Source organism: Empidonax traillii, unplaced genomic scaffold (genome assembly GCF_003031625.1).
Source record: "Empidonax traillii isolate 1590-97213 ecotype Southwest subspecies unplaced genomic scaffold, ASM303162v1 scaffold210:size766637, whole genome shotgun sequence".
In the NCBI taxonomy this organism is placed as follows: domain Eukaryota; kingdom Metazoa; phylum Chordata; class Aves; order Passeriformes; family Tyrannidae; genus Empidonax; species Empidonax traillii.
This window is the reverse complement of record NW_020955403.1, coordinates 149,937-166,695: the sequence shown is the minus strand read 5'-3', so window position 1 is coordinate 166,695 and position 16,759 is coordinate 149,937. Positions and strand designations below refer to the sequence as shown.

At 42.8% G+C, this 16,759-nt stretch overlaps 1 protein-coding gene across 1 annotated transcript; it reads left to right on the top strand.

Annotated features, from left to right (window-relative positions):
* The first annotated feature begins 674 nt into the window (after positions 1-674).
* On the top strand, positions 675-14,901 carry HAL (histidine ammonia-lyase). Its single transcript, XM_027887445.1, has 22 exons — positions 675-1,034; positions 1,425-1,485; positions 1,655-1,682; positions 1,978-2,052; positions 2,151-2,223; positions 2,306-2,372; positions 2,556-2,593; positions 2,674-2,799; positions 4,145-4,284; positions 5,683-5,730; positions 6,305-6,452; positions 6,537-6,632; positions 6,748-6,806; positions 7,567-7,647; positions 8,504-8,569; positions 8,671-8,836; positions 10,902-11,036; positions 12,016-12,124; positions 12,225-12,294; positions 13,335-14,059; positions 14,245-14,252; positions 14,827-14,901. Exons 1-20 carry the CDS (start codon positions 788-790, stop codon positions 13,482-13,484), a joined length of 1,983 nt encoding a protein of 660 aa, XP_027743246.1. The 5' UTR covers positions 675-787; the 3' UTR covers positions 13,485-14,059; positions 14,245-14,252; positions 14,827-14,901.
* The last annotated feature ends 1,858 nt before the right edge of the window (positions 14,902-16,759 follow it).

The window sequence follows — 16,759 nt, the reverse complement described above, 5'->3', positions numbered from 1 at the left end:
TTGGCACCGCTGTAACAGGTACCTCCACATCTTTTCCTCTTTGCATCTGCCTGCAAAGGCAGCATGACGTAGCAGCACTGGGCTTGATAGTGTGCAGCTGTGGCCTAGTATTTGTTCCTGCCTGTTCTAGTAACTTCTAGAACAAAAGGGTAACGGCAATGGAAATTAATTGATCTTTTCCTCACCTACAATAAAAAATTGTGTTTTCAAACTTGGTCATGAGACTGAGCAAAGCAGGCTTGCTTCCTCTACTGCATGCTTTTATTCTGCCCTGGATAGAGATGTAAAATTATAATCCAGTCTTCTTTCAATCTTAGCAGTCATGAGCAACCCATCATCTTGGGCGACTCTCTTGCAGCCCTGTGCCTCATGGAGGTTTTTGTTAGTGTGGTTTACTGCCAAGTGTTTACTGTTAACTCTTGTTAAACCCTTACATTTTTAGAACAATTCCACAGCATCTTAGTCCAGTTTATCTAATCTTGGTACATAGCTCCATCTCCCGTATTTTCATTTCTATAATCCTGATGTGATCTTTGGAAAAAAAATGGGGCTTGTGCCTTTCTGTGAGAAGGGTGTGTTGCCTGGGTTTGGTTTGATTGGATGAAGTCAGCCAAATACATCGATCTTGCTTATTTACAAAGGTGGGGATTTTGAGGGTGGATTTTTTGCTTCTATCCGATTGCAACACTGGACTCCAGACAGGCACTTCAGACCACTGCGTGGTCAGTGTGAGGCTGCTCCACACTGCAGCCCTTCTTGGTCAAGGAATAATTTTTGGAGAGAAAGCATGCCGAGATACACAGTGCATGTCCGAGGAGAATGGCTGGCAGTGCCGTGCCTGAGCTCCACGAACACCATTGAGTGGCTGGGAAAGGAAGCTGTGAGGCGATACATGAAAAACAAACCTGACAACGGGGGGTTTGCCTCAGTGGAGGAAGTGAAGTTTTACATTCGAAGGTGCAAGGGACTTGGCTTGTTGGATCTCGATGATACAGTGGGAGATGCTCTAGAGGACAATGAATTTGTTGAAGTTGGTAAGCAAAACCTTAAGCAATGCTTTGCAGGGTGACCGTTGGCATCTGAGTCATCAAACTGGCTTTATTCATCTAAAATTGCGCCTGAGATATTGTCTACAGTTTTATGGAAAAATGTCCAACCATTTAAGAATATTTAGTTTTTAGAAATGGACCTATATAAGGTTTAAAAGGTACAGTATTCTATATACATCATCTGTATATGCTGTCATATATAGTATAAGCTGTTCTGCTTTTGCCTTTGGAATACCTTAAATAAATACATACAAATATGTTTGGGGCTGATAACTGCAAATTAGAATTCTTACTACTGTATGTTGTAATTAATAACAACTTATATAAAGAATGCACTTTAATCCTGTTTGTGTTTATTCTGCATATTTCTTCTAGTTATAGAAGGAGATATAATGTCTCCAGATTTCATACCATCTCAGCCAGAAGGAGTTCATTTGTATCCTTTTTTGAGTGCTTTGTGAACTTTTTACAATTCCAGATTTATAATTCTCTAGATTCTTCATTTTTTTATAGTTTCTTTGTTCTTAAAACATATTTCCAGCTGTAATCAAGTGGTTACCACCCATGAAATCTTGTCTGCCCTTTTTCCTTTACAGAACTTTCAGATACAGCAAATACCGAGAACCAGAACAGGTAGGAATCACCAATGATTTTATAACTCAGTAACAAATTCTGCTACTTACCAGACCATGCTGAGAGTTCAGCCATTGCAGCATTCAAAAGAGCAGAGGCTGCTAGATTGGCTGGGTCTAGCAAACTAAATTGTAATATGTTTATTATGTTTTTGTTACCGAGTTCCTGTCTTATGAATGAGCATGCAGAAGCTTCCTGTCATTGCTGAGTTTTGACTGTATTTTTTATTTATTCTGATTATTAAGCAACTTTATATATATCTATATCCCAACTAAAAAGTGTTTTTTTGGTGTAGTATATTTCTTTAGATGGCAACAGCTTAACAACAGAGGACTTGGTCAATTTAGGAAAGGGGCTCTACAAGATAAAGGTAACGATTCTGAACAAATGCAGCTAAAAATTACATGTTTATATTTCTACAACTAAATAATTATAAATAAACTGATATTTAAACTACTTATGTTTCAGCTCACACCTGAAGCTGAAGCTAAAGTCAAACAATCACGAGAAGTGATTGAAAGGATCGTAAAGGAACAGACAGGTAAATATTTGTACCTCCAACTATTAATTGTTTAGAAAACTTCATCAGGTTCCCTTCTTAACCAGCAGTATGTTTCTTGCAGTTGTTTACGGAATCACCACAGGGTTTGGGAAGTTTGCCAGGACTGTCATCCCAAACAGTAAGCTGAGGTAAGTTGAGTGTGCAGCTTTCTCTGTCCTTTTTTCTCAGGAAAGGAAGAGGGAGCAGTTCAACCCCATACTTTTATACTGTGTGGTTAAATGGGAGAGCTGCTTCAGTATTTCCTTCTGTTTTGTGCAAAATAAAACCTGATGAGACTTTTGGGGAATTTAACGTATAGTTTTTTTCTGTAGGGAGCTTCAAGTGAACTTGGTTCGTTCGCATTCTGCAGGTAATGAGAGACTGGCTTGATGTTTCCCTTTCCTGCCTCTGTTGGTAGCGGGGTAGTAACTGAGAGGGTTCCTGTTTCAGGTGTGGGGAAACCTTTGACCCCAGAGAGATCTCGCATGCTGTTGGCACTGAGAATCAATGTCCTGGCCAAAGGATACAGTGGAATATCCCTAGAAACCCTCGAGCAAGTTATTGAAGCGTTTAATGGTAAAAGAGATGTTTAAAGAAAATCCTGCTTTCCCATTTTTTTTCCTTTAAACTGTAATGTTAAATGGTGTAACTCAATGCGTCAAGCTGCAGATGTTGGTCTTTTGTATTTGGTGGCTCTGAGAGGTGAGGACCAGAGCTTGGCTGTACAAGCTCACAATTGGAGACCATTCCTCTGTCAAAGGACATAGAACATGAGATGAATTGACAGGAAAGGCTGAAAGAAAGGGATGCAACAGACAGAAGTTTGGAAAATGAGCCTCTGAGAGGTCAGACAATAATTAGTTCAATACTAAGCTTGACTTAGAACATAACTCTGGGCAAGCACTTTTACAAAGCCTCAAGTCTTTAACTTCTGTCCTGTCGGGTGCTAATGTGTGTGACATCATCTTTAGGGATACTGGTTTTTCGGGGGAGTGGGCTATTACCGTATAGAAAAATGCGTGTGTCAAGCAGAGCAGCTTAAACAGCACCTGTTTTTGTGAGTAGAACCCCTGGCAGCCACACAGAAGCACATGGCTAGCTCACATAGCCACAACTGTCACAGCAGTTCCAGCTGGGTGGCCTTCCCTCCCTTGCGCAGTGCTGTGGCAGGAAAACCAGAGAGGCGACTGTGCTGTTCATTATCTGATGACCACTGATGGTCCCTCTGGTGAGGCATGACTGTATGGTGGTGACGAGCAAAGAGTGCCTTCCCTATAGTCAGTGTTAGGTTCAACTCTACTTCTGTCCTTTTCCTAAACTGTAGGTTGGAAGATTGTTCTGAGACTATAGGCCATATATATGAGAGAAGAGCCATGTTCATTTATGTGAGCCCCAAAGAACAGAGTCTTTGTGCTACCCTCTGTTTTATCCTTCTCCTCCTCCTCTTGCAGCAGGTAGAAGAGCTGCAATTCTATGTTTAGCTCTGCAAAAGAAGAGGAAGAGACTGGTCCCTTCCCAGCTTTTTCTGCAGTTTCCCAGGCTCCAATTTTTTTTTTCATTTTCACACATTTCAATTCCCCGAGGATTAGGTTGGGAGGAAGAGAGCTCAAAGATGGTTTGTAAGAGTAACCCAGTGTTTAGTGGAGTCAGAAATTAAGAGCTAGCTTTGTCCATACGAGGTGGTCACCCTCTGATGGAGAGCTGAGAGGAGTGATGTTGTAACTGCCTGGCTGTGTGGCTGTAGATGCAATCACCCTGGGCTGTGGTCCCCCAGACTGCAACAAGAGTAGTAGTCCTGTTGGTGCCATTGTCCATGATTGCAGGATGTTACTGTGATCGCACTTATGAGCTGGCTTCTCTGTTTTCCAGAGAGTGTATTAAGGAGAAGCTCTAACAGAAGTATTTTTTTTTTTCTTTCTAGCATCCTGCCTTCCCTATATCCCAGAGAAAGGGACAGTTGGAGCCAGTGGAGACTTGGCCCCCCTCTCTCATCTTGCTCTCGGATTAATTGGAGAGGGAAAGATGTGGTCCCCAAAGAGTGGCTGGGCTGATGCTAAATATGTAAGTTTCATGCAGATGATTGTTTGGGTTTTTTCTGCTTGGTGACTCATTTTCCAAATTGCACGTAGCTTTGAGAGAAAGAGAGATTTTGCTCAGATTAATAACATGTACCAGTTTGAACTGGGACTTTGCAACTTTGAGTTGCCTTTGGCAACTCATCCTCTGCCTTGAGGAAGGTGGATCCATGAGAATACAATAACTGACTCACATGTCACTGGAGCAGATATAAAATAAGCAGCATGTTAATAAGTCCCAAGAAATATAATGCCATAGTATTGCAATACAAAATACCACAGTGACATCATTTATGAACTGGAGAGAGGGACAGGCTATGATACCAATTATGAAAGAACTATTAGTGCATCTTCAGCTCCATGAACATCAAAGCTTTTCTTACAAATCCAAGACCACTTCTCAAATTCAAAACATCAGATGCTAAGAGTACCTGGAGATTTATTGGAGGCAGGAACTCAGCAGTAAAATTTCTACTGATTTTATAATTACTTTAAGTAAATACAGAGATTTGGATATTTCATTTTTGATAAATTAGCTAGGGTTACAAGGAGCCTTTATATCATCCTCCTTCAGAGGACAGAAGTGTTATAATGGAATTAGTTTTTAATCAGTTGTTTTTTTCTCACTAATACATCAATAGATTGATCTTCTGTTGCATGTCTCAAAGACGGGCCCCTCCAAAGTCTTTCATGGTAGTTTGTGCCACTACACCTATGGCTCCTATCCATGAATATTTGATTACTAGACTTATTCATGGATTGATACTTGTACATCACTGTATAGACTGGTGAAATATTGAAGACTACTGAGGTAGAGGCGTAGGTATGAAGCAGACCAGTGTGTCCTGGACCTTCAGGACCAGAAGTTACAGTTGTACACCCCTAAGATGCATTACCTCTTCAGTTGGAAAGGTTGAGAGGATTCTATTCAGAAACAAGATTATGCTATTTCTGAATTTCCCACAAGAGCAATTGCCCTGTAGAATAGTCACGTATAGAATAAACTGAGTAGGATGACTCAGTTTACTCTATAAGATGACCCATGAGGTTTCCAGTCTTCTTTGCTATTACCCTCTTCCTTCATCTAAAATACAGATGATGTTAATGGGCTGTGAGAGTATCTCATTTCAATGCTCCTGCTACCTTCTTTTACTAGCACTAGGAAATGAGGTGCTAGTCTGGAAGCCCAAAAATGCTGTCTTTATTTAGCCCAGCAGAAAAAAAATATGTTAAATGTTCATGATTTAAAGCTCTTTTTCCCCCACCACTTAAAGATTTTGTTAATATTTCTGTTCAGGGAAACGTTTCATATTTAAAAGTTTTAGTGATCAAATTACTGAAAAGTATTTTTCATTAATTACCTTGTCATTAAACTCCTTCACAGGTCCTGGAAGCCCATGGACTGAAACCAATTACCTTGAAACCAAAAGAGGTAATGATGCCAGCTGATGGAAAACAAGCATAGTCAATCATTAGTTGCTTTATGCATACAATAACAGCATTAATTAATAATGTATTTAATTCAAACTTCATTAGGCTATTAATGAAGTGTTATCAGGAGTGGGATTCACCTCTCTTAGTGTCACCCTACTTGACTTGAAATGTCAGATCCAAGTTTGGTGTTTAGATTGTCTCTGTGGTCAGTGGAGAAAGACGGGCCTCTTCACAAAGCACTTTATATCACCCTGAAACAGCTGCCTAAGAAGCACCTTCATGGTACCTATCTGCCCTTTGGCCTTTTGACTGACTTGAACCACGTATCTGACTCGTTTGGAATGGCTGGAGTTGCGAAAGTGCTTACCGTGACTTAGTAGCATCGTGAGCACTGGCAGTTTATGCAGCAAAGATACACCATCAGGCTGTGCATTTATGATTTCAGGATGGTCCAGGAAGCTGAGCAAACGTCTTTCAGTCGTTCAAATGAGAATTATCGCAGAGATGGGGAATTGTCACAGCATGTGAAATAACTGCAGTGAGTTTGCTTAACATCTGCTCTCTTTTTGAAGGGCCTGGCCCTCATCAATGGGACACAAATGATCACCTCACTGGGATGTGAGGCAGTTGAAAGAGCTGCGGCTATAGCGAGGCAGGCTGACATAATCGCTGCCCTTACACTCGAAGTCTTGAAGGGTACAACAAGGGCCTTTGACACTGGTGGGTACTGGCACTTCCCTGTCTGTTTGCTTAACAGCTCTTGACAAGAGAGGAAAAACCTAACCGTCTGACTTGTTTTACCAGACATCCATGCAGTGCGCCCACATCGAGGGCAGGCTGAGGTGGCATTTCGGTTCAGGTCCCTTCTAGATTCTGACCATCATCCATCAGAAATAGCAGGTGAACAACCTTAGCCTTCACCCTCTCAGGTTACCAGGACAGTCTGGGTCCTTCAACAGGACACAATGCTTTTGTGTAAGGAATATTTATCTTTTGCTTCCCTTGTTCCTTCTAGAGAGCCATCGATTCTGTGACCGAGTTCAGGATGCATACACAATGCGCTGCTGCCCTCAGGTAAAAACTGACTTTTATTTCCTTTCCCAACAACAGACAGTGAAGTTTCCACCTCAGAAATACTGTCAGTTATGTACTGTCTGACTCTGTTAGAGGAATTGGGTTTTTTTGTTTCTTCTTCACTTCAAAGTTAGTATTAATGGAGACATATGATTTGTTGATCCCATGCATGCATGCATCAGGCAGTGTCTAACTAAGCTGTGTTCAGATCTGGAGGAGGCCAGGTGTCAGAAACAGAGGGAAAGTTCTTATTTCCATGCTTGCAGGTTTTGTTGGAAATTTTTTCTGCATTGATGTTAAGACCATGAACTGGGTCCAAAAAGCAGAAACAGTAGTTTCTCAAATACATTGGAAGAACTCAATCCTGTGAGTTTTAACAGGAGCAAAGCCATTAAATCAGTAGAATGAATGGAAATTAATTAATTAATGAGAGATTTTGGTTTCTGTGGGGTGCTTGTAAGGCTACTTCTACCCTAATAGCACTTCTGCCTCTGAAAAAATGTCTTATCTTCCATTTAGAGCAAACCAACCCAAACAAGTAACGAATGTCATATTCAGATTACTCATTTGGCAAAACTGCCATAATAATAGTAAATACAGTCTTTCAAGTGTCCAGGATGGGCAGTGTCCCACAGGGATGCAAATCCAAGTGTGGATGTATAGTGGGATGATGGGAAAGAGGGTCCCTGCAGCTCATTTAGCATCCTGAAGATAAACTAATTGTAGATACTAAGCTCAGGTATAATGTCTTTTGTTCTAGGTCCATGGAGTTGTAAATGATACGATTGCTTTTGTGAAGGACATAATGACGACTGAAATCAATAGCGCCACAGACAACCCTGTATCTTTTGGATAACTTTATTACTGTGTAAAATTCTGCTTGGCCTTTTTTATCTTTTTCTTCTGTATAAATACTTGCACAGGAGGCAAAAAAGTCATAACTGGCTTTGGTCAATAACTGCCATTGGCTGCAACAGCAGCCTGTCTTCCTTTCCCCATGACTGCACTGGAGGTAGGCCAGTGTGTGTTGGGGCAAGGAAACCATGTGTGCCTATGCTGTGGTGCACATTAAATGTTTCCTAGATGAGAGTCCATACACTTCTATTGAATACATAGGATAGGTGGGACTTGGCAACCAAATGGGAGTAGATGGATGGTGACTTAGTGTATGAAACATCTGTTGGTGCAGCATGAGTGAAACCTGAAGTACGGAGCAAGATTTGCACTTGGTCGCGGAAGATAGATGTGTGGTTGGTAAGCACCATGGTGGCTCAGCCTGGTAAACTCTGTGCACAGTTCTTGCACTGGCACTGAGCAAGGCTGGATTTCTGTCAGCAGTATAATGATGCTGTGCATAACATCATCTATGAAGAATCTCTCAAGGAACTGAAAAGCTACTCTAGGATCTGAACAGACGTGTTTCTTTGCACCCCTCCCCACCCTAGATCAAAGAACTCACTTTATGTAGCTTATTTGAAAAAAGATAAATGTCAAAATTGAAGCTACAAGTCTGGAGAACTGAAATTGGGTTTTCATTTCCTGAAAAGTGAAAGTGCAGAAGTAATATATAAATAATGTGCTTGCAAATAAAAGCCTATTGGCACAAACATTTCTTCAGTTAAGATATTCCAATTACTAGCAGAAATCTTTCATGTAAACTGTATTTCACTCATGTGTGCCTTAACTTCTCCTTAAAGATGGTGTTTGCTGAAAGAGCAGAGACCATATCTGGAGGAAATTTTCATGGTGAATATCCTGCAAAGGTAATTAAGCATTTGGAGAAAGGAAAAAAAAAATATTTAGTTTCTGTTTTGGTTTGTTTGTTTGTTTCTGTCATTCAGTCTAATGAGGTCTTCTCTTGTAGGCTCTGGACTATTTGGCAATTGGTGTGCATGAACTCGCTGCAATTAGTGAAAGAAGAATTGAGAGGCTCTGCAACCCCTCACTCAGTGAACTGCCTGCATTTTTAGTCACTGAAGGAGGTCTGAACTCAGGCTTCATGATTGCACACTGCACAGCAGCTGCCCTGGGTGAGTGCTCGAGCAGTCTCATTGAGAGTGCAAGACAGACCAAATTCTATCAGGGCAGATGTAATCTAATAGTAGATACAAAGATATCTCACTCTTGTTTTCAGTCTCTTCTCCACATGTTTTGTGCTGTTTGGGTGCAAAATCTGAGCTTTGAGTGTAGCTGCAATTATTTCTGCTCAGGCTTCTTCCTTGTTCTTCACTGACACTTGAGCTGGTTAAGTGCTCTGAGCAGCCCCAAAAGCGGACTTCGGTGGGAAGGCCCTCAGTACTCAGTGTCTCCCATATGATGGCCAGATCTGTACATCAGTATCAGACCCCACAGTCCTCAGAAGACTGGAGTTCCCAGGGCTAGTTATCAGAGGAGCACACTGAAATTAAGCACTAGTTCATTTTTAATTCTAGCACTCATGACTAAGGCAACAAAAAGCCCGCTGGCTGTTGGAATGTTACAGTTCAGGAAAGCATGAGCCAATATAAAGATAAACACGCTCTGAGGAGAGAGTAAATTTTAAAAGATGCAAACAGACAAAGGAATAGAGGATGTCAGATAAATTAGTAGATAAATATCCTGCTGAAAAAAGTGAACTAAATTGATGTACTAAATAGCCTGGAGGCTATTTTGGGAACTGGGTCTGGAAAAGGAGCTTAAGTGCTCATCCACTTCTTTGAGGGCTGGAAACTTACCTTTTGGCTGGGTAGAGTTTAGGGTGGCTCCAGGCCTCAGCTGTTGCTTGACTTCAGGTTTCACAGCACACTTCTGCAACCTGGAGTGACTGATTCTGGGGTTTTTGTGGTCTCTGCGGACACCAGGAGTCCAGGGGTCAAAACCTTCATTTCTAGGTCAAAATGGGTGGGATTTTATCTAAACTGAAGCTTGAGTTCCTTTTTTTTTTAACAAGGTACTACTAATATTTTTTAAATCACTCTGCCAGTTTCTAGGGTGTTTGTATACCAGCTAATCTTGTTCACTTCCAGGATTAATAGATAAAGCTGCAAAAAAATTGCAGATGTTTTGCAATGCCACTGGATGTGTCTCTCTGCCCCCTCTCTGAGAGCTCTGTGCTGCTGGACTGAGCTGTTTGCAGTGGCCACATGCAGCCTCTCTATGACCTGCTGTTGCCTGCTTGAATGTGCCAGCTGGGCTCTGGTCCTGGACTGTGTCACTCCAGCCTATTTGCAATTGTGTCACCACCTCTCTGTTGCTCTTGTTGCTTTTCTGAAGCCACTAATTTGGCAAGGGCATTACACAGCATCCCGCTGGGCTTCAAAAGGAAAAGGCCTGAGTGCAGCCAGAGAGCTCTGTGGATGCAGACTTCTTTTTTTCTCTTCTAAAGAGCAACTCTCAACCTCAAATTGTCATCAAACAGTGCCCAAAGCCCTTCCTGCAGCCAAATTCCCCTTGCTTTGGGGTGCAGCTTGAGAGACTTACTCCAGGGCTCACACCTGGCTTTCAAAGCAGGAATGCTGTCACTCTCAGGGACTTGGGCAGTCTTGTGAGGTGAGGTGAGGTGAGGTGAGAGGGATTTGTACCAAATTTCTGCATCTTTCTGAGGAAGTTCTGCGAGTGCCTCAGCTCCGATGAGGAGACCAGATGCTGATCTCTAGCTATCTATCTTCTTGAAAGCAGGGGAGGGGTGAGATCTGTGGCCCTAAATAGAAGAGGGAACCAGTGATCTTTACAGAGAGTGGCCTTGGAGCAACAGACAAGACCAGGCTTGTGTTTCAATTATGCTGTTTGCTCTCTTTCTTTAGTTTCCATCAGGCCTTTGAACCAGAGCAACTCAAGCCTGAAGATAGGGGAGGGAAGAGTTAGCAGTCTTTCTATATTTGGTTAATATTTGCATCTGAAAACTGATATTGGTTGCAATATAGAGGCCATGGTATTAAGGTTGTCAGGGTGGTTATTACAAATTACTCAGTCCACGTAAAATATGGATGCATCCTTGAAAGAGGAGCAATACCTTGACCCCAAGTGGCAGACAGGCTTTTTGCTCCAGGTTGGCCATTGCTTCTTCTGTCTCCCGTCCATTCTCTCCTACACTCATTGTGCTGGATTTTTTTGCAGTTTCTGAGAACAAAGCTTTATGCCACCCCTCTTCTGTGGATTCCCTCTCAACCAGTGCTGCTACAGAGGATCATGTGTCCATGGGAGGATGGGCTGCAAGAAAAGCTTTGAGAGTTATTGAACACGTGGAACAAGGTAAAATTAAAATGCTGATTTCCAGACAGACCTCTGATATGTAACCAGATGAAGATATTAGTGTCATTCATTCTAGATATATTTTAAGGAAAAGGGAGTTAGTGCATCTAAAAGAACTATCTAAAAATACTATGTTAAGCACATATTAAATACAAGCATTTAGATCTTTCTAATGGAAATGAGGTAAAAGCTCTCTTGCTTTGGATTTATTTATTTGCCAGATGGTGTGCAGAGATACAAATGTCAGCTGTTAGAAGGAGAACAGAGAATAAGTGCTAAACAAATGCTGAACTCGCCCATTTTATACACTTGAGTGCTCTGAAGACTTACTTCTACAGAAACACATTTTTCAGGTGCAAAGAAATGATTTTAGGATGCCGTGTGTTTCAACAGCATGCTGAGAAACCGAGTGTCCTTGATCCAGTTGGTTCACTCAGTTCCTTGGGTGAACTGGCTCATGAAAATGAGGAGCTATTACTGATAATGACTGGGTGTGAGGTAGGCAGATACAGCACAAACTTCTCCAGACAGAAGACTCTCTTCCAAAGCGCTGTAATTTTACTGGTGTTTTCACATGGGCTCTTGCAAGCTTTATAGAGCAAACCCATGACACTCAGGTGTCTCTCAGTGCTAAAGAGGTTTTCTGATTTATGATGGACATTAATTTGAGTATTCAAGATACCCTGGAAGAGATTCCCAGGGTTTTAAGACTCTGGTGACCAGAAGTTCCTGGTTCAAAGACCTGTACAGCGGGGATGCAAAATCTGCTTGCTGAGCTGCTGAATACTGCCCCCAGCACCATCCATGAAACAATCCTGTCGCTGGGGTGGCTCTATGCTTTGTGTGGATCTACTGGTTTTTCACATTGCCTGAAGTGATATCATATTAGCCAGAACAAAGACCAGGGGCAGCTTTATACAGGAGACCTCCCCTTGAGCTGTGCCTGTCAAACATCCCTTTTGCTGTTCTGTTTTCCTAGTTCTGGCTATTGAGCTTCTTGCCGCCTGCCAGGGCATTGAATTTCTACGCCCTCTGAGGACGACAACCCCATTGGAGAAGGTCTATGACCTTGTGCGCTCTGTGGTGAGGTAAGATCAGATAAAGGCCTCCCCCAGAGGTTGCCTGAGGAGCACCTGCTGGTGGTGGTGGTTAATGTTTGGCCAATGTTCGCAATGTGTCTCGTTACAGGCCTTGGATGAAGGATCGCTTCATGGCCCCAGACATCGAAGCAGCTCACAGGCTGCTTGTGGAGCAGAAGGCGAGTGTTGGTTTTTGGCATGTGCATTAGACTTGTCCCAAGGAGCAAGCTGCAGCTCTGTTCTGGAAACACCCCTCCATACATGCCCTGCATGGCCTCACTAAAAGCACTCCTCTGCCTGGGGCAATCCCACCAGGTTTTTTGAGATTTGTTTTTTATTAGTTTTTGCAGGATAGGTTTAGAAATCAGTTCCTAAACCTGCCCTCTGTAATCAGTAGCTTACACTTCTAAATCTGTCCAGACATAGGTCCAACTTTGAATTGTCTGAGGCAGGTTCCTATAACCCCACAGATGTCCAGAGGTGTCAACAGTCTCTCCATACAGTGATCTTCATTCCTGGGGCAGTGATTGTTCCCTAGCCTGAAGGCCCTTGGTCTCAAAGCAATAAGGGGACATGGTGGAGGGAATAGCAGTGGTAATATGTGTTAACCTGGGTTAAGTGTACACCTGTGGCATCTATCTATTTTATTTTTTTGTAAAATAAAAATAACAAAAGATTTGAGGAGAGAAAGCAAATGGGAGAAGAAAATCTTCCCCTTTTTTTTGCTTGCGTTACAGGAGGAGAGACAAAGGGAACTGTAGAAAATTTTCCTTTTCTGCCTCGAACCCCAGCAACCATTCCTCCCCTTTTTCTTTGTCCATACCAGCTGCTATTTTACTTCCGCAACCCCTCCTTGATCAAGTGGTTTTGTTGTAAGCGACAGTGATTCTCTCCCAACTATTGCACACAGAGCATTAACCTGGTAACAAGACAAGACAAAGTGGTTTTGTCTTGAATCCTTTCACCTTGTGCCCTTGGAGCTGTATCCTTTCCCATCCCCTGCCAACTCCACACACATGCTCTTCCCTAAACCTTGCTTTGTCTGTCTCTCTGGTTCTGCTGATCACATACAGTGTATCTAACTCCTACCAATATCTACCTCAACCCCAATAATTTTTCTACAGGGTTTCCTGAACTTGTAAGTTGATGTCTTAGCTTTTGTTTTGTCTGACCTTTTGTTTTGCCTCTGACTCTGCTGTTTCACTTTCTTGTTTCACAGGTGTGGGAAGTGGCTAAACCTTACATCGAAAAGTACAGGAGGGAACACATCCCTGAATCAAGACCCATTTCACCTACAGCTTTCTCCCTGGGATCGCTGAGAATGAGTGCTGATGGTGGTCATGACCATGGTCATCAGGATGACCTTTAAGAGCTATAATCCTCTGGTAGAGAGCAGATTCATGCCAGACCTTGCCTGAGGGTAGAGCTGCTCTACTCAAACTCTATGTGGTTTCTCCAGGTGACACAGGGGGCTTGACTGTCTAGCTCAGGAGTACAAACAGATACTAAAGAAATGGCTCACTGCTTTCCTGACATGTGAAAGACAACTTTGTCCTGATAGTATGGTTCTGGCTGAATTTCCTGAACTTCTGAACACAAATCATTCAGACTTCTGCTGAATCCAGTGGATGTTTAATGCAGGACCTCCTGTACTTTTTTTTGTCAGCTCTTTGCTGGTTTTCTCTTCATCTGTGCCAATGATAGCGAACAGCCTGTTTGGTATTTTCACTTTTTTTTTCCCCTTTGAGTAACTGCTGTGGTCCCCTTCATTCTGCCACAAGAAAAATTATCTTTACATTTAATACTTCTTTCTTTTGCAGATCATATGTAAAGTACAGGTTCTTGTATAACAGGAGCATTTTTAAAGCAGGTGCTTCACAAATCAGAAAAGCTGAGTGCATAAGAATGTGCTATGGAGATCATTGCTCCAGAACAAATATTCTGGTGATGGACTGTACTTAATGCAGCTTTCCAAGAGCTATGTGCTCACACCTGCAATCAATAAACTGAGGCTTCACATAAGGCTGTAGCAATCCATTTTCCTGTCATGTGTGATGATGAAAATGTAAAGCAAGAGCGTAATTTGGAAATGGGGAGGACAGGTGAAACAGGGGCCAGGAAAGCGGGAGGAGGAGGTGTAGGAATGGTGGATGTGAACAAGTGCTGAGGCAATAGCACCAAGAACTACACTCCCATGGCTCACCAGGTATCTGCCTGGCTGCCAAGGGCTCATGACATGGTATTCTCTGTGTTACAACACTGACCTCTGGCACAGGCTTTATTTTGCAAGGGAAGAGTCAGTACATAGATTTCACATCATGGTGCAGTGATGACATGGCACTACTGAACTGGCTGTGGGGCATTCAGCATGAGCTGGAAATCTTCCCAGGCTACTGGCTATGCTGCAAGGGGTGGCCAAAGCACTAGTGTGGGGCTACCTTTGAGTGTCTGAGACCCGCCATGTTAAATTTGCCCTGAGGACGGGGCTCATGCCTGTTGGCAAGCTACCTGGGAGACACCTAACTGGGTCAGAAGACCTCGGAACTAGGGCACCCATGGTACATGAGCTCCCAGTTCAGCTCCTTCCTTCTGTACCTGATGTGCAGCATCTCCATCCTGTCTCTCCCTCATCTGCCAAGAAAGTCCCTACCCTTTCAGCTTGAGGCTCTCTACAGCAGGCATATCTCATGACAGTTCCTTCAGCAGCAAAGCTGGCTGAAGTTCCTATGTCTACATCTCGCTCCCAGCCACTGTGGATATCATCACTGAAGTGAGCCACAGTAAAAGCAAAAAAACTTCCTGCACTCCAGAGGAGTTTGCCTTCCCTGGCAGCTGCACAGCCACGGTGGTACCAGTGCTGTAAACTGCAGGACCATGTAGCTGGCTGTCAGGAACACTCAAGCCAGCTGTGCCACTGAGGGATGACCCCACACTCTAACTGCAAACTTCCACTAATTACAGCCCTGGGGCGCGCTCCCAAGTGGCTAGTGGGTTCAGCTGAGCTGGTCGAGCAAGCACATGGTTTGAGGTTCCCATCAGAGCTTGTGCATGAGAGCAGAATCCTCTCACTTCAGTAGTTTTAGGCCATGAATGCCAATTCCTGTCCAGAAAAAAAATATTTGAGGTTTTCCCTATGAAATCTTGAGCCCCAAATGCCTTAGGCACTTCAGGAAGGAGGTTCTGGACCTTACTTCCCACCCACCTCTGCTTTTGGCTGCCTAGCACCGAGGAACCACCAGCACACACTGCAGCCTGGTGGCCTTAGCTTTGCACTGTGCCTGTGCAGAGCTGAGAGGCACTGCTCCGGCACCACACTGCATTTCAGAAATGCCTGTGCTCCTTCCCTGATAGCCTTACCAAATCCCTGGATAAACATTATTTATGAAGGCTGTCTTGGGCAGAATGGACTGTGTGATTGCATACTTGAGATGCTCTTTCAAGCTTTATAAAAACAAAGGTCCACACCCACATCTGGTGCAACATCTGCTTGCAGAAAAACACGTCAGGTGGCAGGAATGCCATTATGTTGTTTTAAAAACTGATTTAGTTGGCTAGCCTGGCTCAAATGAAGGATGAACAAAGATATTATATGGGATGGCTTATATATTTTGGGTGTTAACATATGTGCCTAAGGCTCAGGGAGATCAGAATATCATAATAAAGCTCATATATGTTTGTGATGACTTTCAGATATCTGTTAATCAGACTGACACTGTTGTCCTTCCCTTAGGGTCTAGTTCACTAAAACATTCTGCTCTGTATCACAGATTATGTTACCTGCTTATATCAATAATTTTTTTTGATGTGAAGTTCTTCATGCTTGTCAGGTGTAGTTTTATTACTTCACCTTCAGAAAGCAAATCCCTTTTGTTTCTGCAGCCACCATCCATTTGAAAACTTGAAGAAAAGACTCAGTCCATGTGTATTCGTAGACCCTCCCTAACGCAGACCCTCTGCTTAAATACTGCAAAAGTTTAAACTCTCCAGAGTTGTATCATCCTTTTTTCGACATACAGCATCCCCAAATGATGGTACAAACTCTGGAAAAAAAAAGTAGTAGCTGAAAGAAAAAAGAAAGATAACTTTGAAAAAATTAGGCTCTTAAATTTTGACATGGCTCTGAGTAGGAGTTGCCACACTTAACCTATCAGCATCATGTTCAAACTTCCTCGAGCAAATATATGTTATTTCTGATTCAACCTAGAATAAATTATCATCTGTATAACACTAGATGTGATCTTCTTTTAAACTTCAAGGTAATCGAAAATTTGAGAGGTTGGCTGTACTCATGAGAGTACTCACTGGGCCAACTGCCTTTAAATTTTTGGCATCACTAATTTCCAACAGCAGGCCTGGCTCAACCTCTAACTTATAATGCAGCCCTGCTTTCAGCAGCCCAAATGGTAGTGTACCTGACTGCCTTTTCCTCTCCTCCTTCTTGTGCCCCTAAAGCCTCAAAGGAGCTGTAAGATTTTCAGCAAAGGAAGATGTTGCAGAGCAGCAGAATGAAGGCTTGGTATTTGGAGAGGTAAGAGATACCGTGTTTCCCACCATACCTGTCGTTCCTGGTATCTGCTGAGTTCAAGACTGAGTAGACCCAGGAGCTATGAACGTTGCCTTGGCATGTTGTGGCCTTCCAGCATG